General features: G+C 38.9%; 1 protein-coding gene across 2 annotated transcripts in view; it reads right to left on the minus strand.

Moving 5' to 3' along the window:
- The window catches only part of Carpa (Carbonic anhydrase-related protein A), a 127,711-nt gene that overhangs the window by 42,713 nt on the left and 59,201 nt on the right, over window positions 1-25,797 (minus strand). For both annotated transcript variants that reach the window (XM_083053167.1, XM_083053168.1), the window contains exon 2: window positions 25,716-25,763. In XM_083053167.1, the coding sequence (XP_082909293.1) occupies window positions 25,716-25,763 (48 nt within the window). The remainder of the gene's footprint in view (window positions 1-25,715; window positions 25,764-25,797) is intronic.

The following is a 25,797-nucleotide window of genomic DNA, read 5'->3' on the forward strand; positions in this document are numbered from 1 at the left end:
CGTGAAGTCCCGAGAGGGAAGATTCTTATTTTCTCTATTTGAGTATGAATCGTCGTGTCACGTGTCAACCGCTCGGAAATCTGAAATTTTTATAATTTCAACTTTTCCAGCTGGTCGCGCCGGCCGGTCCGTCCTCTGTCCAGTCCGCGTCAAGTTTCGCTCGGTAAAAGGGATTTTGAACTCGTTTCGCCAGGTTCGTACACCAGGGACCGGCGCAACCCCCTCGCGCGTCTCCCTCCCTCCAATACTTTCGTCTTAGGGAGCGTTCGCGTTTTCCGGCACTCCTCTGAGAAATTTAACTTTCTTCTTCACGTCCTCTATGTAAGAATCGATATCCTGAAAAAGCCCGGCTTAACGAATCCTCGCTTGCGAGATAGGAATTACATTCTTGCGGAAATTACGTGCGAAATGTGTTTAAAATAAAATTCAAAGTCTATATACTAGAACGCTGTCAAGTATTGTCAAACGCAATTATACGCGAGAGTCGACGTAAAAGTTTTGCTTTCACTCATATTGACTTTCGTATACTTATGTCTCCTCCGTGTCTCCTCCAACAACTCGATTTATCACTCTATACGCCACAACTCTAACAAAAGTTATAAGTCATCCTCTTAATCTACTCGTCCCTCTTTCGCAGGGGATAACAAACAGACTTCTTTGAAATATTCTCGCCTTGAGCGAAGCTTCTCACACTTCTTATACATATTTTTTTTCGCAAAACTGCCGTCGACGACTCTCGCGAGACACCAGCTGACACACGGCACTACAAGAGTGGACAATAAATTATTAGTCATATAAACAACTGAGCGAAACGCCGGACGCGTCGACGCGACAATCTGACAGGGTGACACGCGAGAGATGCACACACTAATACTATCTCCAAGATATATTATTTGTACACAGAATGTTCTAAAAATACAGACTTGTATTGGGTTTAATCTTAATTAATTTCGTTTGCAAAGCTGTCATATGTATCATTTATGATTCAGATAGAATCAATTAAGATAATTGTGATACTAAAATAAATGTGACAAAATATAAGCTTTTGTTTATACATATTAATATAATTAAAAATTTCATCTTAATAATATTGTAACAATTTAAAATTTTTTAAATTTCAAATCGATTAAAAAAGCTCCTTCAATTTCCTTATTTATAAAAACTATATATAAGAATATTTTATTATTTATATTTTATATAATAGTATAATTATATTATTGAATGCTTGTTACATTCATGTAGCGTTACAATTATCCTGATATACCCCCGTGCTCTCAATAAATGTAGATATTCCTATATTAGATATGAGAGTCAACACGTGAAGTTGTACAAGACCATAAATTTCGAGGCACTTCATATACACATACGGGCGGTGAAACAGGTGTGCGAACGCGAACGCGTTCCGAAGCTCATGTGTTAACGCTCAGAATCAGAATCCACTGTGGTAAAAGGGAAAGGGGGATGACACGTAATGACATCTCGGCACGCAAACATAATCAAAACTTATGAGCCCAATAAACACGTGCGTATCGGCGGGCGGGCGATCCTCCGTACGAGTTCACGCACGTATACATCACACGCATGTGCAACAACAACGATATATCGACACTTTAGTGTCGTAACAGCGGTGCAATTAGTCCCATTGTAATTAGCATCCTCGCGCCAGAACGCGAGGCCACTTTTTCCTTTCATCTCGTCGCACGCGAGCTGTCTGCGCACGACACGCGTGATTCATTTTCATCGAACTCATTAATTAATGGGTTGTAAAGAGCAACCCATTAATTAATATATCTAATTGTAAGTCGTCTCTCCTTTCGTCCTGAGATATTAAAATATATACGTAAAAAAGCAGAACGTAAATTGATTCTGTTATATTCGTTAAAAGCGTATAACGGAGCGTTTCGAAAGTGTTTACTTCCGCCTGTGATTTCAATCATTAAATCCTCGGCCATAATCCATAAATCTCGATTGATTGCAGCTGCCTGAAAAATGGATTGATAGGACGAGAGAGAGGGGAGATATTATTTTCTGATCTATTTTGTTACATATTTCGCTCTTTACAACTCATAATAAGCTGCGCACCTTAATTCCTTAATACAAAAAAAGAGAGAGAATTCGTTATTGCAATTCCGTATCACATGTTCCCCATCGCGTTCTCGCCTTTTTCCGCGATAGAATTTATGTCGAGGGAAATGGCACGCCATCGTGCTAGCCAAAGTTTATTAAACGACGCACGCGGCTCATACATACATACATACATACATACATACACAACGTATGTAAACGCTTTCCTCTTTCATTCCGGTCGATTCGTTGCGCAACATTTGCGCGTTGCGGTACACCCGATTTCATCCGCAATCGCAATCTTCGCCATATTTCTTCGTTATCGCGTATATACATATACAGCAACGCATAGAGCCACACGCCCTCTTTGCGTCTATCTACTTACGATCGTCGCGTTATATGGATCCGCGATTTATTCGATTAAGATCCACTCTCAAATGCACGACCGCGTCGATTATGCGTGCGAGCACGCGACTGCTCGGGGTCTTTTCAGGTATTTTGTTGCGATCCAGATCCTCTTATACGCGTTGCTTACGTAATATAGCGTGTGTACGCGTGTATACGTATACTCGAGGAACACGAAATAATCATATGTACTCTGTAAAACATATATATGTCACGATAAATAAGAGTTTCAAGTCGGTTCCCCCTGGCCCCCTTTCCATTTACGACATTTATAGACGTCGTAACATTTTTCAGTTTATTAACTCGTAAACTTATCAACGCGATCGTTTATTTTATTTTTTTCTCTCTCTCTCTCCACCGGGAGATTGATCTAACGTAGTTAATATAACGCGATAAAATTGTTATATTTCTAGGAAGAAGTGAAATCCTCGTAAGAGGCAAACCGTTTCGGGAATATAAATTATTCCGCAAAATACCGCTACGAGATATATTACATTAACTTTATTGCACTTTGTACGATATATTACGCATGACAACGAATTATTAGCTCGTGGAAAAGCATCGTACATGGTATGTATGTGTACCGGACGTGTAATCCACTATTGGATTATAGTTACACGAGCAGCGTTTAAATCGATTCGCACCAGTGGACGATCGGACCTAAACCACATCGGACCGTATTCTATTAAATTAAACCCATTGTTCTTCGCGAACATAGCTACGTTGTATATCGGCTCGAGAACAGACCAATTTAAAGCCACGGAACTCAATTAGAATCGATCACACACATTCGATCGGATTGTTTCGCCAATTGGGGCAGGGAGGGGGTAAATTTATTTAATTAATTTTAATGTAATTTACAAAGTTCTTATAACAGTGAGAGACAAATGATGAATCTAAGTTCTCGAACTAAATAGAGACGAATGTCACTCAATTGTGAATCGATTCAGTCGCGAATAATGCGATATATATTTGACTCTATAATAAATTATAGATCACAATAAATAATATATATAATTGCTTATCGATAATTCGCGTAAGCAGAGGACATCATCACTGTCATATATTACAAAGTTTTATTACGTGACTGTAATTTACAATTCAAACTTTTAACCTAGCATTTTTATATCCCACGATAATACGGTGAAATGATACTACAGCGCGTGCGTTTTAAATGAGTTTCGATCATTATGCCGGAAATGCATTTAAATTTTGCAGATATCACAGCTTCTTCTCCTTTGTGATTTCATTAAATTTCACTTCCGCGTATAATTACATAATTACCGTCTCGGTCGTCATTAAGAAGCGACTTGCTGTTGATTACCGGTGCAACGGATAAGGGGATGATGGCCACTCCCGGAACAGACCTAGGAGGGGCCCGGATGAGAGGGGATAGGGGGTATAAGATAATGAAATAACGGTGGGCAGATGGAATGATTACTTTCTTATCACCCGAAGGCAGGTAGGCTATTATAGCATTTATCACGTGGAGGAACCTGAGGAGGTGAGCTCGACGACGGCGAGGCGGAACCCTAAGAGCGGCGGGGAGGGAAGATGAACGGAAGGGGGTATGAACAGGCGCAGGCACCCCTGGCCCCGGTATTTAACCGAGGCTACGAAGGCGGTCCTGACGGAGGTATAACAACCCCATTATTGAAACTTCAAGCGCGGAGCAATCATTCTGCAATTAGCAAAAGTGATTAAGTGTGGAAGCCAACGTAGCCCGGTCCTCTCCCTTCCCCTTTCTTGCCCCCTCATCCACATTCTCCCTCGGAGCACGGCAATCCGCATACTGTTCTCGGTGGATCCTCACTTAAACAGTATTTTCCAACCCACCGCAACGCAAAGTTCCTCTCCTCCCTCCTCTACGGGCGTCATCATGCGGCTGTAGCCCCCTAAACACCTGTTTTAATTATCTACCTGTTCTAATAATTCCTAATGAGAGGGAGTGGTCTGGCGCCAGGAAAAAAATAAGAGTACTCGAGCTTGCCTCGTCTCCATCCTCGTTAACCGACCTAATTATAAGCTAACGGGCGCCAGCAATAATTGCTGGAAATTTTTTGTCTTCTCTCTTTTTCGCTCGCTCGTCGCTCCATCTTGGCTCGATCTTCTTCCTCTTCTTTTTCTTCTATCGTTGAGCCAAGTCGAGTCGAATTTCTTCCCTTGCCGTCAGATTTCCGCCGATAAGAAGCAACACGCCACTCGAGAACGGCAGCGGGATTAATCAAGGATGGATTAGCCCCTACAGAGTGGGTCGCTTCGATAAAAACAATTAATCGACGGCTGGAGTGTTTGAAAAATGCCGGGATCGGATCGGCTTTGAACCCCGTTTTAATGATTTCCGCAGACGCGAGAAAATCGAATAATCGTGATAGGGTTCTTCGTATTAATGAAGACCGGAATAGAAAGTTTTTAGTAGAGGTTTCGGTAATAAATCCATGACAAGGATAAACGAAAAACTAATGGCAATTCTACGCTATGAGCCAATTATTTAAAATATACAAATCGATTCCACTGATTATTGAAAACTATTGCATATTTATATTTTATATTTTAAAGAATAATAGTGTATTTAAAAAAAAACAATATTGTTACATAATTTTACTTTCATAAAATTTATTCTGTAAACAAATTTAACATTATGTAGTTGGATATTTCGTTGTTTTCTTGTCAGGGAATATAAACGTATACGGATATGCCGTGTAGAGGACGAGACACAAAATAATTGAGTGAGCAGATTAACGTTAAATAATAGGAGAGTATGTTTATTTATTGCAAAAGTAATTATGTCGAGAATGCCGTTATGCTCCTGCTCTCGGTCTCAATCCTTGTCTATAATGCTTTAATCCTCGCTGTGCTATTCTTCGGTTCTTCTTATCGCCGTGACGAGAGAGATCTTATTCTTCGTAAAAGAGAGTGTGTCTCGATCCAAAATCGTCGATATTTATACTGTTCCCTAAATTTATCCCTTCCTTACAATGTCGAGCCAATCGCTAAGCGACAAGTAATCCGTATCCTGATTGTCTATACAAATGTTCGCATCTATTGTTTTCGATCGAATCTCTGTCGTCACATATAAACACGGAAATAATATACAAACTAACCAAATAAACGATAATCGAAGGTGAAACGCTAAGTCGCTATCGGCAATAATAATCGCGCGATACATATATACATATTAAAAATACAATAATCACCTACAATTATATTAATTAACATTAATTAAATATGTTTCTCGTAGCAGATTATAAAAGAATAAATTAAGATACGCACGCAAAAAGGATTTTTGCGTTTTCTCGTTTCCTTTAATTTTTGAAAAATTTATGTGATATGACACAAATTTTATCATAAAAATACCTCTCTGGATGAGATAAATAATATACTTAGTTAACGCATATTATGCAATTACAGCGCAGAATATTAACTCACTTCAAAATAAAACGAAATTGTCTGTTTCGCGGTGCGAATTGTATTATGGAAAATTGTGTAAAGCAATTTTTGAACAGCCGACTCGGAACATTGTAAAACTCGCGTGGGCGGAAACGTAAACGAGGCGGGAAAGAGACGTGTGTTTTGTTGCGACATTTAAATTTCGCGAAAAATCGTGACGTACAAACTCACTCACAGTGCCTCGCTTAATACAACGAGGACGTACAACAACGATAGATACGGCGCATAAGATCTGAAAACCAAATGCTTGTAAAAACTGTGTTAATGGCGCGTCCCGGGGAGAGAAAAGTTGAGGGAAAGTAGGGAGCGGTTATTTGCATGGTATTCATTAGCATATATATTTACGCGTCAGCAAAGACCCCTGGCTGCTACTACTGAATATACAGCGAACCTATTCTAATAAATGCGATGTGCGTTCGCACTTTCACCAAAGTAAAATTTGAATGCCGATCAATGTATATAAGAGTATACATAAGAAGAATACTGTTTTTTATATTATATTTGAAAAATTTTCTGAAACTAAATTTAAAAGTTAATTATAGAACTAGCATATATTTGAAACTCTATTTCTCTACGCTTTAACCATCAAAGCGTAACAAAAAGCTTAACTATTAAAAAATACATAAACTGTGTGTGTGTGTGTGTGTGTGTGTGTGTGTAAAACTTTTAACAATAACTTTAAAATATAATAGAAGTCTTGAATTATATTTAAATATAAAAATCTAATTTAGAAAAAAACATAAGTTGTCCTCGTTCCTTTTAAGTAATTTATCAAAATAAAAATAATAAATTGAAACAAAATAATTCAAAATGTTAGAAAATGTCAAAGAGAGATAAACATTATCTTTAAAAATAGCCATTTATTTAACTTAAAATTAAGTGTTAAATTTAGCGCTTTGCACAATATATGTGAACAAAAAATATTGGATATTATCTTATTTAAAATTCTTTTATATTTTAGTTTACTTTTTACGTTGCAAATATCTGATATAGCGCACAATAGAAATCTCTCGCAACATTTCAATTGTATTGAAGAATGTCGCGGTTTCTACGAACACGATTTGGCGATCTACTAAAAAACCGCAGTAAATTCGACCAAATAAACGAGCCGAGCGACTGACTTTCGCGAGAAGTTTACGTAAGAATTCCGTTAAGTCGCGGGCGTAACACGGGTTTTCAATCTGATTCGTCGATAGCTTACGCTACCGCGGCAAAGTGAAAAAGAGCTCAACAGTGGTGAAAACAGTGAAAATTCTTCCAGCACACTGTAAAAAATATATCGCAAAGGTCTGGCCGGGACTAGCTGGCTGGTAGTGAGTTCTCGATTCTCTTCGGGAAACTCTCGTTCCCACCAAACGGATGGAAGATTTATCGACTCCTGTGAGAACATGAAAAGTGTCGCGACCGACCATCGGGCGCCGTCGAGTTTTGCTACGAAGGCGGCAAAGGTCGTCGATATAAGGAATATAATGACGCCGGAGGTCCTTCATAAGTTGTGCAAGTTCTCCAAGGACGCTTGATTTTATTTTCTTCATAGCCGCCAGCTTCTCCTCCAGATCGTTAAGTCGCTTATATCATATAACGGGGGGCTCTCAAAAGAGAAGTGATAAAAATTATTAGTAATAAGAGCAAAGTGTATATTTTCAGCTCAAACGGGGATGTGAAAAGTTTCTTTAAAAGTTTTAAAAGAGATTATATAATTTAATCAGCTCGAAAAAGGAGTGAGATTAATGTACATTAGATAGGAATAAATTAATTAGGCGAAAAGTGTGCTGGGAAAAATTACAAGATTTTAATTATTACTGTATACAGAATAATTTAATAAAAAACACCGCAGGCTTGTGTAATTTATTTTTTACAAACTTTCTTCTATATTTTTTTTTGTTACAAATCTAGTTTCGAAAAGTTAAAGTTTGAAATGCGCGCACACATGAGCGCAAAATCCAAGAGAGAGGAATGTATTTTCAAGTATGATTTTATCGATAAAAAGTTTCTCGGCTTACAACTGATGTACTCCGAGAGATTTATTCACGTTTTGGACGTATCAGAAGTTTGTACAAAAGCCGGAAAGAATTAGTCCCTTATTCTTCCTGCTCGACGCAACCTTTGACCCGTTTCCCGCGATTTTTTCTCACGTACGATAAGAGGGTATTCGCACCGGCCGGCCCTTCCGTTCGAACAAAGTAGTCTCTAGATACGTCTTCTGATAAAAATAAATCACGACGGCTAACATTTTTCTTTAAAAAGTCAAATATAGAATCGATCGTGAAATTCTCGGTTACAGCATTATTCTTTAAACGCCAAATGCAATATTATCGTTCGTCATTATTGCATGAGGTAGATATATACTTTTTGCTTAATATAACTTGTTCAGCTTTAGAATTGAAGACACCTTTGAAAGCGGATCGTCATTAATAACGACACGTTTTAAAACGATATTTGTATCCATCATGATTAATGAAACGAGAGACCGTAAGGATCAAATATTAAGAATTCGCGACTTATTGTCCGAAAATTACATCATCTTCGGGGTTCTTTGCTTCGGCTTCGACGTCGTTAAAGCTGTCGCATCACTTTCAAATTAATTGCCGTTGTATAATTAATCAATGTCGTCGCGATATCGCCTCTTTTACAAATCGAATTGAACCGTGTAACGATATCATCAAAAACGAAATATTTCTTTAAAAAAATAGATAACGTAATTATGCTTTAGTGTCAATAGTCTGTCCTTTCTTTCCCTGACAATTTTATTTTTTACTGAATATAAAGTCGGTCACAAATTATCAATAAAATGTTTGTTGAGAAAAATCGAGTTATAAACAATTATATATAGGTAATTGAATAATAAAAACTGATTAACATTTCGCTTTTCGTTTAGCTATGAATGTACTTGTATTTTGATGAAATATCTTTTACACACATGATCAATTATTATTATACATATATATATAAATTACTTAAAGCTAAAAAATTTAATATTCTGTAAGTAAAATAAATATTCAGAAAATTGTTTTTCTTTTTCAATAAACGCTAGATTAATCATTAGAATTTTACTAAATTCTCCAACTTTCCAGTTTAAAATAGTTTGCGACTATTATAAAAACAGTATACTGTGTCTTGTAATTCTAATCAAGCAATTACGATGTCCATAATTAGGCGCGAAATGGAGAAACGGAGGGTGACCGTTCATTAGCATGTGGATATTCCGTGTCCCAAAAAAAATATCTGCCCACGGTGTGCGGCAATCCGCGGACAATAGCTTCGCCGCCGGCGAGGCGAGCACGAATAGGTTGATTGGGGAACAGCGAAATGTATTCATGTATGCATATGAATTCAGTTTCTCTCGCGGTAGGCCGAGGCGCCGCGGCGCCTAGATACGTCGATGTCTGCGGGCTAAAAGCCCCTCACCGTTGAAAAACATCTTAATTGGACTTCGCGCCCTACCGTAGGGAAGGAGTCCCTAAGCCGCCCTCCCGTCCTAAGCCGCCCTTCTACCGAGAATTCAGAATAACAGATCCCTCCCCCTCTCTCTTCCTCTCTCTGTCCGCCTACAGCGCTGATACAGGGAGATCAATATACAGATTCTTTAATCAATCCAAAGTAAATTTCGTTTTTAATAATAAAATATGTCGAGACATGAATAATTTAGGAAATAAAAATTGTTTAAAGAGATAGAGAAAATGTTGCACACATCTCATATAATAAAAGTATTTTTTTATTTAACTTCAAGTTATAGTTTAACTTATGAGATTGTGAAAAAATTTGTGAAAAAATTCCAAGGTGTTGAAAAATGAAATATCTAGTCAAATGTTTGCTAAAAGGAATTTCTACTTTTTATTGACCACGAGAATGTAGGGGAGAACTTTAGGTCTATCTCCGCATAGATCTCTAGATTTTCCATCTATCTCTAATTCCAAATATCTCTAGTTCATCCATCTCCCGTTTAAAATCGGGACTTGTCGAAGAAAGAAAGAGAGAGATCAAAAAAAGGGAGAAGCCGCAATGCGTTCTCGCGATCGAGGGATCGGAAAGAACAAATATTTTTCCAAAGCCGAGAGAAGGGAAGCCGATGGTTTTCCCTCCGTGAGAGGGAATAACGGCAGGGTTGGCGTGCCGCAGGTAAATTTGTAGCCGATAGGATGCGCGCCAAGGTGCGTGAAGTCGCGGATCGATGAGGGAACCCACCGACGTTGAAAAGTGACGAACTACACGGAGAGATATCACGACCGCGAAGTTAACGACGTCGGGACACGTCAACGGACTGTTAGAGATTTTCACTTGCTACCTTTGCTATCTCGTTGCTATCAGTCTGCGTTTGTTGCTCTTTTCGGGCTAAAATCTCTCGCTGCTTCTTTCTAATATTAATCCACGTCACCTGACTAACTGACTTGAATGACACGTTTAAAATTGTATCTTAAGTTTCTTATTGCTGCTAGAAATTCGTTTGTAAAAATCGAAAAACTGTTCAGAAAATGTGGATCACACACTCATGAAGAGAATTAATTATTTACCCTAAAAATTCGTAGTATATTTATTTCCTATTTTAATTTTCAAAATTTGTTAGCGTCAGAACGAGATGGCGGTATTTAAATTCTTGTATCACTCCGCAAAAGAAAAAAGGTGCAATATATCGTACGAAGTGGCGCTTTAATTCCGCCAACGCCAGATCCATTAAAAGGGAATATCGCGTGTTTACAAGCAATATAACTTGTACGAAATCAGCGTTAAACGCGCCGACTGTTTTCATAGTTTCGCTCAAATAATAAATGACGCACGTGCGACGTAAATAAACGCTTGCAGCGTCAGCGCAGTGTCAGTGCATGTTAAAGCTACACCGTTGGAGAGCTGGTAAATTGAAGCTGAACCCGAAGCTGCACCGAAGCTGCTTCCAGCAGCAGGTTGACGACCCGCTTTCGACGCTAAGTGCACCCCGAGGATACCAACCCCCGCGCAATAAGATCAGGAAAGTTAATTGTCGATGCATAACGCTGCCGCAATGTGTATATGCATCGCATTTTTTGTCGCCGGGAACTGTTTCGCATTCTGAACTTCGCTCATTAAAAGGGCTCAGAAGGATTTCGGGGTGATAACACGAAACCGGAATATAATGCCGCACGTCGTAATAATGTAATGCTGTTTTAACGTCACGTCCAGCGCAAACGACATAGTCGCGCGCGTGTCTCTCGTACAAGTTTTATATGTGTATGTATGTGTATGTACATTTAATGTACGTTACATTTAATTTCAATATAACATCGACGTATTATCTCGCATATACACGTAAACATCCGTCCACGTCCGATATTTGGCGTTTCGTCGTAATGGCAACCGGTTTTAACGACCGGCTGGGGACAGAGGGAGAACGGAGTTTAGTTCTGGGAGAGTGAAAAATGCACCGGGCACGGGGCAAATGAATTAAATTTTACATCGTTCGCGTAAATCCCTGCGCGATTAAAGTATTTGAAATATCCGCGTGAAATATTTTGTCACGCGCGACGAGATATTAAAAAGCCACGTTATTGATTTTAAAAGCCACCGTGGCTATCGACGTGGCGCTTCGACGTCCACGTCAATTTGTAGGCGTGATTTGGCACGTTGCTATTTTTTTGGGGAACGCTATATTATCCTAGAAAAAGTAATTTACTCGAACGACCATTATGTGTATACATCCTGTGTGGAGTCAATTTAAATTTAGAAAGTTTCGATAAATCATTAATCTGCAAATAGGCAATAAAAATGTCAGAGTCTCTATATATATCTTTGTACCTTAATTTATGTTATTAAATACCGAGATTAATACAGTGATAAATATATATTACCGCAAACACAAGATACTGATGAACTCATAATTGTAATTGTCCTCCCGTTATTTTTAAAACCAATACTTATTTATATTTCACTTAAGCTAATGGACCACTTGTAGTCCAGGGAGACTACGAGTTTATCCAAAATGCATCGAGTTAAAATACGGTCGCGAGTTTTCCCTCATCGGCACACTGAACTGTTATGGCAGATCAGGTGTTCGAGATGCTTGAAAATTTCATCAGCTTTAGCAGCCGGGCAACCCACCATTACGAGTAATCCCTCGGAAAAAAATCGAGTTAGCTTCAAAATCTTAACGAGTATGCCGGCTAATGCGATCTAATATTACCATTTTCATATACGAGAACGAAAATTTAGCAATTTTATAAAATGTAACGCCTTCGATACATTTACATGTAATATATAATTTTTAAAATTCATATATAATTTATTCATATATAATTCATATATAATTTATAAAACGTTTATCTTTCAAAGCAATGAAAGGAGAGGGAATTATCGTTCTTCGTACAAATAGTATATGCATTGAGAAAAATATATATATACTGTATAATAGAATTATCCCCGCGGCCGATATAAATTGTAATTTGCATATTGAATTTGCAAATGAACTTTCGATACGTCTACAGTTTTCCGATCCGCGGTAAAACAAAGTAAATTGCCATTTTCACCATGGGTATAAATATAATGACGTTTACAGTTTCAGTAATTTGTCATTTCGCGTGCGCGAAAATTTGTGGCCCTCCCGTCCATATTTACGCTAATCAACGCGGTAAAGTGGCGGGTAAACACGGTCGCGTATAGTTTCGCCGCGTGAGGTAAAACAATTTCGTCGCATTTTACGCGCGCGCGCACGATGGATCCTTTTCAAACAAAATAAAAGAATATACATCTCTTTTTCTCTCTTTCTTTCTATATATATATATATATATATGTATATGTACGCAACAATTACAGTAACGTTGGCGCCGTTCGCGCCCCAACGTATGTATATAATTCGCGACGCCAATTTATAAACGGATTCTACTAACACTATAGCGAAGCTCTGTGTTTAACACGCAGCATCACCGCGCGATAACGATATCGCCGGGATCGCATTCGCGCCACCCGCGCCGCCGGCATGCATAGAACATACCGATTTGCACACGGCCGCTCCGTCGCAGTTGTAAATTCGTTAATTAACTAAGGCAATTGCTTCTGTAGCCCCGGTAATACTGTTCAATCCTGAACAGTGTGTAACATGTATGATACGATGGTGAGAAACTGCGCCGAAGGCAATTCGAAATACGATTAATGATAAATATACGAGTATGTAACTCTACATAGTATTATTAATTTTGAAATTCACAAAAAAAAGAAACAAATTTTTATATCAAATTAAAATTAAGAGAATATCGGATCGTTATTTTTACAAAAGTTTATCTACATAAATTATTTTCTCGGTTTAATATAACGCTATTATTCTCCGAGGAAGAGATACTTTTCTCGCAATTGACTCTAGGTAGGTAAACTTGGATTGGTGTTCGCACGATCGATTTCCAAGTTTCCGTTTCTCCGTCTGAGATTAGTCGGCTAATTCGCGTTTACAGGTATACGAGAACGGCGGAGCTTCCATACTCTCTTCTCTCGTATAAGTTTAATCGAAGGCTTTTACGCCGAGCATCGTGTGAATAACGCAGCTGCCTGTTTCTGTATCTTCGTCAGACGCCGAAGAAGAACGGCGACGCGACGACTTCATTACGCGGCGCTCGCGGGCAATCGATCGAAATTTCGCCGGTTAACTTGGAGACACACACGGGGCGGATTTATTAGTTTGCATCTATGCCAGTAGGACATATTTATTTATTGCTTGTCGATATATCGACTGCTAGTTTCCTATCACACATAGCTCACAATTTACGATCGCGTACGTACGCGTGGATTTATGCGCGTGATTGCAAAAAGCTCGCGGCAAAAGGAACACATTTAGTTAAAGCCCCGGCAATCTCATCGGCGGGGAAAAAAAAAAATACGTACCCTCGGGTCATAATTTTATTGCTCGTATCAGTGATATTGCAAGTAATTCTTTGAAAAGCGCGATAGAGAGAAAGAGAAGGGAAGAGAGAGAAATAGTTGGAGGCTTCATTTGAATTTCCGTGCTGTGTTGTATGAACGAGTGACGAGGAGAAGGAGGAGGCAAACTTGGCAATCAGTGCCTATAGCACCTGTCGCGTGACCGTTCATTCACGGATTCCTTTTTTTTTTTTTTCCGGGAGCGTGGTAATTCCACCACTGATGCCGTTATTGCCTTCAGCTTCTCGGGGTATAAATACAGACACAGACATGAATACAGACATTTATTACGTCCTTTCGCCCAATATATCGCCGCAGAATATTCGCGATTAACGTGTCGCGCGACTTGACGATGAATTAATTGATTCGGCGAAATTGCCCTTTGTGAATCGCGAGATTTGTGCGACGTAAAATTTGTCTCAGATATGTTTCGAATAAAATCGAATAAAAGAAACGAACATTAATACAAAGAAACTCTCCTTGTCTTATATAAATCTTATTAGAAGACAAAGTTTATAAGCGCTTCGTAATCCTCTTTGTATATTTTCGGGAAGAGCTTGAAGATATACTTGCGCGACGAATATATCGAAATAATACGATCAACGATTAGAATCCGAGAGGCCTTCGTCAGTAATTACCGGTAATATATCAATGTACCGGTAATTACGAGCCGCGCGCTCTATCTACGTCAGTTACAAAATCAATCACGCGATCACTCGTTTGGCCTCTGCCCATTTACGTTTGAAGTCGAGCTGAGAATCGATCGCGTATCTAGTTGGCCTAAATTCCGTTATAACACGGGTTCACGAGAGAGCCTGGAGAAAAAAGGATTCATGTCGCCGGACATTGGAACAGTCACAATCTTTACGTTCGCGTAAAAGATACCTATATTCTTTATTACGACTTCCGGTTATACTGCTATGTCCTTTGTTGTTATGCTATAACCAGCGATGCGCAAAACTCGAGCAGAGCATATTATTGAACTACGGGGATGCTAACAGAGAATTTTGATTTTAATCTGATCCAACTTTTACATAGTTGATTGCTAAAACGCGCGAAAAGAGCAATTGCGCAATTTTTTTAAAATTAAATAAAAGCTCAACGTACGATATTACACACTGAGCATTAGTTTTGTCAAAATTGTCACAAAATTCCGAGTAATATCGAATAAAAATATATAACGAGAAGATGCATATAAAATTTGACCTAAAGATAATACAATATACCACGTGTGCGATTAAATCTGTAAGCGTGATATCAGTGAAAGCGCGAACGCGGTTAATTTCCTGTTTAATTAGAACTTCCGGTACACGAAGGGAGAGAGCGCGCGAGGCGCGAGGGTAGAGACGCGCAACCACGTGTCCGATAAACAGACACGTACTGTATAACGAAAGAGAGGCAGGAGAGGATGAGGGACCCGCTTGTTTGAAATCCACGCTCTTGTCGCTCTCTTCGGTCGGGCACACGCCGCTATAATAATGTATGCACGCACACTCCACAGAGTTAGCCAACCATCCGGTCTACCAGCCGACCGGACCGGACCCGATGCAGAGCAGAGCAGAGCAGAGCGGAGCGGAGCAGAGTCGGTTTTCCGGAAACATATTCTATGCATACATGCATGTTCAACACCTGCGAAGCAAGTCCGGTCGTCGCGCCGCCGCGCCGGTAGTCGGGATGTTAAATTACGGCATTTAAATAATTTCGTTTAATCTCTGTGCGGCCCTTCTGCTGCTCTCCGGCTTATACTACCTCTCTCCCTCCTCTCGACCTACCTACCTCTACCTATCTATCTATTTTTTTTCTGTTTATTTATCTATTTATCTCTCTTTCTCTTTGCTCTTCTTTCTTCAGCTATCTCTCGCGAACTGGAGCAAATCGTATATTGCAAAGAATAATTTTCCACATAATTCTCGGACAACACTCATAAGCCGACGCAAAGTTCCGAAAAATTTTGAAAAATATCTTCCAATGGCTTTTTGCCCGCGAATTCAGCTGGTTGCGAGGAATATTAGCCGGCAAATGTGCTAATTAAACGCACCCCGACAATGTATGTTTTTATATCGCCGACCGTCGTGTTATAAACGCCACATTCGCTGATATTTCCCGGCTTAGATCCATATTTCGCTTCGTGAGCGTAAAATTGCATGAATGCATAATAAGATATCTTGTCGTTTTATATGCAATTTAAAATTACATCAGATTCATGCAAGAAATTCGCCATATTTATCGAATATAGGATTAAAAATAAAATTGCATACGTAATGTTATTCAAAATACAAATAACTTTGCTGTATAAGGTAACGTCGTACTTTTTGCAGTAAAGCCCTGCAGAAATCTCGACTAAACATACTACCTCTGTCGTTAAAGAATCCCTACGTAGAGAATGCAAGAAAAGCCGCGGAAAAACATTCTACGGATATTTTACAGCCGTTATACAAGCGACAAACTTGTAAAAAAACTTGTCAAGATGCGATATCGTGCGTAAATCACAATGGCAGTGTGTAACGCGATAACGACACGATTGTGTCGCCTGCGAGTGACTACTCATCGCAAAGAATGATGTACAACGGCAACCAACGGCAACGTGATTGATAGCACATACGTCGGCTTTATCCGCGCGTTATCCTCTACCACCCCGCAATCTGGCTTCCTAGAAAATACGTTTCACCAAGCGCGGTTTGACAAATTTACTTCGAGCTATTCTGAGAGCACTTCTCTAATCGTATTGTATATATCGATCGAATATGAAGAATCGTTAATCGAAAAATTCACTTGCAAAAAGCTCCTTTAAATCCTGTATTTAAAAGGAACGTGAAAGGGATAGGGAGAAAGGAAGGAAGGAAGGAAGGTAGCTCTACATTTCTCTAAAAATATGGAGAGCTATCTTTCTCTCTTTATCTTATCTTCTTCCTTAGACGCGATCTCCTATTTTATCTGATCAACTAAATTATTTAAATGCGTAATTTCCTAAAAATATATATATATAGATCAAAGACCGTTTAAACTCTTTATATAATAATCTCGCCGCGGCATTTAATTTACTCACCGTTCGTAGCATTTTAGAGAACGACAATAGAGAACGGCAACGGCGAGAGAAAAGAAATTCTTCCCTTCCCCTCTGTCTCCTCCTTCTCCCATGTTTTTCCATCTCGTGCGTCTCTCGTCGCCGCGCAGTTAAGTCGGCGCACTTGCATTCAGCCCGAAGTGATAAAGATGGAAAGTGGCCGGCATTTGCATGTTTATTCCACTTCTTTAATTCCGGCCGCTCTTTCTCTCTGCCGTCCTGCGGCGGCAAATCGCGCGCGAAACGCACACGCGAAAAAATATACGGCAAGAGCTATTCATCCCCCTTCTCTCCTCCCTCCCTCTCTCACGTCGCGGTGGTAAAAGCCGCGGGATCGTATTGTGTGCTCCATCGACTGCTGCTGCTGCTGCTGCTGCTCCGTTTGCCGCATCTCTTTCACCGAGAGAGAGTCTCGACCGTCTGGAATATTCATTCGCCGCCGCGTTATGCGCCCATCTATTTCACTTTCGATTAAAAGCGACGATGATATACGCGTCGCGAGAGATGGTGCGGCAGAAATGTTATTCTTTTCTTGGATCACGATTTATTCGCGCAACGCGAACATTTGATTGTCGAAATAACATACGATTAGATTTTTTATGACAACAGAATATCGATCGTATTAGGCGAACACAATATATAAACAATATTAATAATTTTGAATCCATTTCACTATTGACTGTTCTTTTATTTACGCGAGATTTTATTTGGATTAGATTGCCGGATCTTGATTGTTATTGCTTTCTATTACATGATTAATGTCGAGAGCTTACTAGGACATCCTGTATATATGTAAATAGCACAAATCATTTAATATCCATTTCCATTTTCGAAATCCTCCCCCTTCGCCCAAAGCATTATTTTGATTAAATTCATCGCCGGAACATTGCGATAAAAGATAAAGCGTCATTTGTGTGCGTGTCTGACTAATCGTGTACGTTTTCACTTAATTCGGAAATTCGAGGTCGGAAATTCCCTAGCTCCTTGTATTGTCTCTGCGTGTTTGTAAAATTTGATTTGAATTTGCCTTCGACTAACTCTCGCGACATCGAATGTTTGATTCCATTGAATCTGAGATGCAACGGTGCAAGAATTTCGCCGATACTCGCGCTTACATTCGAAATCTTCGTACAAACTTTCTATACGAGACGCGAAACATACAACCGTGCCGACCATCGTCTCGTTTAGAAAGCAAGTTTCTGCATGCGTAGACCGTTTCGTTAATCCGGCTAGAGTACAGTCAGAAATGGAAGCTATTAAAAGTTTTCGATTCGGCTTGTTAATTATCCTTGAGACTTGATTTCTCTCGCGTCGAAATTCGTGCGCGACAGCGACGGCGACAATTTAATCCCATGCCCAGAACTTCCGAGAGCCCCGAACTACTTTGTGAACATAATCGAACGTATGAATCGAAGGTAAAATATGTTTTCTCTCTCAATCGTATCCCATTGTATTTTATAACAATTGTTTAAAAAACCGTATAACAAAAAATTCTAAACAAAATTGATTTATCGAATTATTATTTAAGAGATAATAATTTCAAATCTCTTCTCATATATAAATTGTATAGAAAAATTGTTTATATATTTTTAATATATTTTTATATAAATATATTAAAGAGAATTTCGTATACCAATTTAAATAAATAAATGTTACGTAACTTTCAACACAAGATTAACACTTTCGTTGGAACCTCGATATATTCTGACCATCAAAAGCTTACATACACGAGCCAACACTAGCTTCGGCAACTAGTCGACCAGATATCGGACACGTGTGGTATGATGACGTGGCCAAATTCCATGACATTTCGCAAATTAGTGAAATTCCGAGAAATTCCCTCTCCGGTCAGACCGAGAAGCATATGCGATCGCCACGCGAACCGCAGGATTTCATTAGTGTTCTTACGCATGTAAAATCTGTCAGCCGCAAAGTCCGGCTTGAAATATTTTACTTAATTGCCATTCGGTACATATAGGGGAAAAAAAAACAGAATTATTTAAATCGTACAATTTTTAGAAATTACGCGCAAGAATATATTGTATGTATGAGTAAAATTTTGGACACACAGATAAAGACAAAAGAAAATTAAAATGCCCCCAGAAAAATAAAAGAAATGCGTAGATTTATATATAGATTGACCTTTAACCCGTATTGCAAAGTGCCGCTCTAATTCGTAGTCACCCTAACCCGACCCAGACCCATTGATCATACATCACGATGAAAATTTCGTTGACCCTGACGCAAACGTTCGACATATCGCAAGGGGGGCGTCACGGAGAGATCAATGCATCATTTTGCGCAAAATGGCAGAACGGGTCAAAAAGGCCGGCATAAATCTTCACCTGGGAGAATTTTTATGACGTCGTTACGCTCTCGCCGTCGAAAAGCGCGCGATCCATTTGATACCTGCATTAATGACGGACCATATGTCGCGCCATATGGATATAGCATTGTATGTATATCGTGGACTGAAATAATATTCACACCGGCGGCAAATCAATTACATTTTCGATGGATCTCTTTATCGAGATATCGCCGCGGTATATCATCGCGCTAGCCGATTCAAGTTATACGCTTTTACCGAAAATCTGTGTTATCTCCGAGAGGGACAACAGTATTTATAATAATCGCGAGAATATATATCGGTATTGATTTTCACGGCGTTATATGCATTCCTCTCGGATGGAAGTTTTTTTCTTTTAATTTTAGCCAAAAAAATTCTACTCTTATGGAAAATATCAAAATAACACGAGAGTGCAGCTATGGCGCGATCTAATGTCACTTCACAAATGAAGGCACACTACTTTTATCTGGCTAGCGTCGTTTCCATTTCAGGAGTGAATATTGCGTAACCTACTTTCCGCTTTATTTTTTCAGAGAGAAAAAGAAATTTCAGATTTATACAGTGATGTGTTCTTTGATGTGTCATTTAAAACGAATGCATTGCGATATATTCTTTTTGAAATTGTTTTCTTTAATATCTACAAGATAGATTATATATTGGACATTTAATGTTATAGAAAAAAAAATTGATTCAGTTCTAAATATATAACGCTTTTCTTAACAACAGCAAATAATAACGGAAGTCTAAAGATTACGTAGGTGTGAAGATTTGATAAATACTTTTGTACTCGTACGTGAAACCCATTTCTTCATCTGCTCGCGAAATAACAGACACGATGCATTCCCTCGGGACCGAGTGGCATGCGAGAAAGTGAGCTCCTGCATATGTAGGTGCGAGATGGTTTTGATTATGGTGCTATACTCGACGCTACGCCAAATAGGAATCCGGATTTACGCACACGAGTGGCCATACCGTTGCAGTGAACACGTATTCCGCCTCGTAATCTGGCTGGTCGAATAGTTGAGCTTTCGGACAAACTTTGATTGACCGAATGATCGACTTGCTTACCACAGCGAGAGAACCTAGCAGCCTCTAGTATCTAAGTAAGCGTCTGTGTTCACTCAATATAGTCTAACAAGCCGGTCGCGTAAACTTCTTATATCTGTCGTATAAACTTTGTTGTTACACAAGAACAAATTATATTGTTGAATTACATCATCGTAAGATATGAATATCGATGTTCGTGATAGAATTACGATGGAGATAAATAAAGCAACGAATACAATTTTGAAATTCTCTCTGTGTCTTGTGAATTATGAAAGGAATTATTTAAATAAGACGCTAAATTTATATATAACGCGCGCTGAGAATATGTAATTTATATTTTGCTTTTTATGGCTTATTCTCGGAATAATGGATATTGAACTCTGACCGGATATAATATAATTCCTAAATATATTTTTAATCTGTATATATATATATATATTTAGTGTGCAATGTAGAGAGATCACACATATTATATTCGTTTAGCTTTCTAAAGATAGCGTCGCGAAATATTCATGTGCAGCACGAAAGGTACGACCTACAGAAATGATCTGCAGGACACGCGGTGAATATTTTAGAAGATGGATATTCGTATTAAGTATTCACAGAAATGTTATTTTTATCAAAGATTTTTGCATTGTATGTGGGATACAGAGTATCCCAAGAAACGTGCACTTCCTTCAATATTGGAAAACAAATTAAAAATGTGTATATATATCGCTAATTTAAATATTAAAACTTCGCGATACTTATAGAATTAAAAAATATTAAAATTTAAAAACTTTAATTTTTTAGTATTAAGCAAACTTGACATAATAAAAAAAGGCAATAGTAAATAGCGGTCTTTTATATCATTTTTATCGAAGGAAATTCAATTTCAAATATTCGTATATATCGTTCTATCGAAATAATTTGCAAACATTTATGCAAATGTATTAATAATTTCTTCAATCTTTGGAAGATACCGCGAAAGTGAGTTTTAATTTTGCGTCTGTGTTTTGCACATTTATTTTAGTTATATAAAGCTATGCAGTATTCTCTGTTCTGCTGTTAGGGAACATTCAGTATTCGTGCAACCATTTGTAAAATTGCCTCGCTGTTTGCTTTCGTATTTCGATATTTCCATTCGCCTTGTTCACGTTTGGATTCAAACGTCGAGTCCGGCCATTTCACGCTTGTTGAACAGCGGACAACACCGTAATTTGAATAAGGATCCTTACCGCCGACTCCTGGGTAACCGACTTTCAGAAACTTCTAATCCTTTTGACTATAGAAATCAAAAAAGCAAAAAAAAATATCAAGATGTAAACTTGCGTCTTTCAATATCGTAAGAAAGAAATGTCGCAAAAATCGTGAATAATTATACTTAATATTTCTGCGAATTTGGTCTAAAAACTCGACGAATGTTCGATTAAAGTTCACGACGAGAAAAGTGCATTTAGAATTAAGGTGACTTAGCTTACGGCAAGGAATTACTTATTTTCCGGTATTGTTCCAGCGACTGGCAAACATTCTCTATATATAGCTGTACAAATATCGCGAGGCTTTCGAATATTTAGAACGTAGGAGCCCGCAATTCCCGCCGGTAAACTGGTTTGCGCGGTAATTTCAATTATCGTATTGCATGGAGGTTCGTCTAACTTCTCCCTCATAAATACATTAGTGTTAGTGATTTAACGCGGATGTGCAAATATCCGGGTAGTCGGGCACTCTCAGTTACTACCCAAAACTTAACAGGCAAACCCGGCCCAGGCTCGCCCGAGAACGCCGAGAGTTTGAAAAGGCCATTCATTCGAGTAAATATTTGGATGACAAGAAGGAAACAGACTGTTCACAATTTCCGTCAAGAAACCGCTTTATTTCTCAATTCACTAAAATTTTTTATTTCACAAACTACCATTCTCTCCCTCTTATATACGACTATTATCGATATAATATGTTCATTTTTTATAAAGGATACTCTAAAGATAATAAAAAATAACAGAATTTTGAACTCTAATATCAAAGTGAATTTTATTTTTCATATAATATATCTCTTGCATAAATATTCGCGTTTTCATCTTCCATAGAGGTACTATTTATATCTATCGAATCTAAATTTAAGAATCACATCTAGTTTGTGACATCAGTTTCTACTATGAAAGGAGAAATGAAACGAGTAGGGTGTACTTCGAGAAATGCGTTACATTTCTAGCATCTTTAGCCGGAAAGACATATTCTCGCCGTACCACGGAAATTTCATCTTCAACCTTGCGCATCTGCCCCTCTCGTAGAGCTCAAGAAATTGTTCGCCTAGTGGCGGTGCGCTGCCAATGCTACCAGTTGCATGGAGAGCGAAGAGAGCAAAAGAGGACCCGCGACGAGCTTAATCCCGTCGTCGTCGTGGAAAAGTTTTGCATTCGCGAAGATTTTCTCGCAAGCCATCTCGCTGCGCGCGTTTTTATTCGCGCGATGATTCACTTTGACACCGCTGCAATTCTCGACCCTAATAATCCCGGCGACCTATTTCCCGCAACCACGAGTATTCCCACGTATTATGGAATCTGCTGCCGAGTGGTAACTACGTTTAATCTTTAAAGATCGATACGGGACGCACGGCTTAAATGCATTGTCCTGATAAAATAACGCTTTCTCTTCGCAAAATAACCGAGAAAATTAAAGTGCTTGCTTATTCATGAAACTAATTTTTTTTTTATATATAAATAAACAACAATTTCTAATGTTGAAGATGTTGAAACGCAGCAATTTTGCGAAATAAAAACGCCCGCCAATATTGCTTTTTTAAACCAGCTAATTTTACTTTCTTTCTCTTCGGTACTTATATAGTTGAGAAAAGAATAAACGATAAGTCTCTGGAACACGCGATACGTTGGCGAATATAATCGAAGCAATATATCTAAAAACTTTTTTTTTTCGTCCCCTTCTCATCTCACATTTATAATATAACAAACGGTGGCAAAGTTCAGCCACCGGGTAGTTTGCCCGAGCACCCTCGGGGCGAAATCAAAGATATATCATGTACTATACGCAGCGTCGCTCATAAAATCAGAGTCTCCTCGTAAACACGATTGCCGCGACGGTGCATTTTGAGGTCGAAAAAGGCATAAGTGCTCAACTTGTACGTCGCGCAATCTGCGTTGCAACGTAACCAGATTATTCCGCTACCGCGTAAATATACGCGCAAATGCAATTGCTCATACACGCTGCGCTCGCGCACACTTTATGAAATTGGCAACCTTCCACTCTACTGCTACTCGCATAAAACATGTAACGGCACTAAAGAAATCTATTGAAATTATTAAGAAAATTATAGCGTATAAAATTTTAATTCGTCTCCGACTCGTAGTCAATTTTTTTTGATAAAATTTTCCAGATTCGTTACGCGCTTCTGGCAAATTAAATTCCGGAAATGCACAGATAGGTAACAAATCTCCTAACAAGTTTCCGAGTTAAATTCAAGAACATTTCCCTTTGACGGTATTTTCAACTAAAAATTTTCCGAGGAGATAAGAGTGTCAAATGCGCTAAAAAGTTTGGCGGAAAAACAGCGAGTAATAACATTTTCGCTGGGGAAAACCTTCGCCTCCAAATTTGTCAAAAGATTCTTAGATGAAAGAGGGTGAGGTAAAGATCCCCGGGGAAAGCCCTATATAAATCCGAAGAAAGCGAAGTACCTAACGACAGTTCAAAGTGCGCGACCGAGGGCGTGCGCTTATTGGTTGTAAAACGAGAAGCCCATCTGTCCGCGATATAAGACATCGGTGAATCCTAAAAATCAACTCCTATCCGCTACCGATCACGGTAATAAGTCAGCCAACCGATACCGGCGTACCAGGTGCGCTTAAAATGCGGATTATCTTGACTAAAGAATTCTTCCTTCACTTGCTTGCTCGTGACACAATTTGATTGTTTGTAAAATGATCTTAGAAGAATAAAATATTGAGATAGAAAAATATTTTATATTTGAAATTCTAAGAAAATTAAATTTTAGTAAAGCTAAGATAAAATATAAGAGATTAACCCTACATTTTATATACTTAATAATAAATTAATAAATTATAACTTATATTAATCATAATCGTTTGTAGTGCTAAACTAATATTTGGTATTTTTTCATTTCAAAAGCGATATTATCACGTTTCTCTCGGGAAATGTTTTTTCAAACCCACGTTACATGCAGAAGCCAAGTAGCAACTAGTAGAGAAAAAACAACGCGACGAGTTCCGCGTTTACAAGAATATCGTGATAACAATATTGCTGGCACTTGGCAGGACAAACTTAATTTCGTTGCGGCACTCGAGCTAATCGATAACGAAATTCTAGCGGCGCTGGTAAATTCCGAAATGGGATCAACAACTTCCTCTCCAATGTCAACAGGCCGACGAGAAATTCGTAGGGTTCGCGCGATGGGTGGGAGGTAATAGGTGAACCCAGGGAATAGGTGAACCCAGACGACGACCAGAGGGAGGTAGGAGGTGGGAAGGAAGTGAAATTTTTCGCGTTTTATGCGAACGTCTCAACGCCCGAGTATACGGCATTGTTTTTCGTGTGGCAGCTGGCCCGCATGGGGCGGAACAACACTAAACTCAAGATCCCGGACCTACACGGGCGCAGTCTTATCGGCGCTCGCCTTATTTTTAATAAAAACTACGACGGTGAGGAAAGGAGAAGAGAGCGCTGAGATTAAAAAATTCACCGGTGCCCGGAGGCACTCGATGGCCTCGTAACTTAAAATTAAGAAAATTAGGAAGCTGCAACGACCGGCTGAGCTCGCAAAACGCTTACATCCTCTGTTCTCAGAAATTTGATAATAATTACATCGCGAATAACACATTTGAGAGCGCGCATCGATGTGCGTTAAGTTTATCGGGCAACTTTTTGCAAGATAGATTTTAATCATAATTTAATCGCGCGTATATCGTAACGAGGAAGTGTAGAGATTTAGGGCGCGACAGATTAGTTTATACGCGTTCGTACGAGATTATCGTATTAGAAAATTATATATAATTTTAAGTATGTAATATATACTTTACACGCCGCGATTCTTGGGATAACATTAATTCTGCTATTAACGTCGCGTTAACCTAGGCTGTTCGGTAGTAAAGTTGCGAAAATTTTGCGCGAAATAAACAAACTTGGCGCAACGAGCCGGTTAAGTTTCCTACTTTGTCTATCACGCCGCGCGACAGTCGGAAATATCCAAAAAAGGGAGGAACGCGGAAATTACGCGCGACACATAAAAGCGTCAGAGAAGTAAAAACATTTTTGCGGGCTCAGCGAGCGTCTCTCGACGGTAAATAAGTAATGCGAATGACCATTAAATAGTCATAATGACGGTAATTAGTAATTCGCGCGCCGAGTAACAGGATTTAACAGATGTCGAGCATTTCGACACAATAATTTCATTTTCTCATCAAGTTTTTTTAAATCAAATCTCATAGATAAAAGAGAGACGAGATCACTCACCGGAAATACCGTCGTAGGTCCACCATTCCTCCCAGCTGGCTTCGGATTCTGTAAATAAAAAGTATACAAAATTTCAGTTACG

The sequence above is a fragment of the Prenolepis imparis genome, unplaced genomic scaffold (assembly GCF_030444845.1).
Source record: "Prenolepis imparis isolate NDT839.2.m4 unplaced genomic scaffold, iyPreImpa1.0 SCAF_13, whole genome shotgun sequence".
Taxonomy (NCBI): domain Eukaryota; kingdom Metazoa; phylum Arthropoda; class Insecta; order Hymenoptera; family Formicidae; genus Prenolepis; species Prenolepis imparis.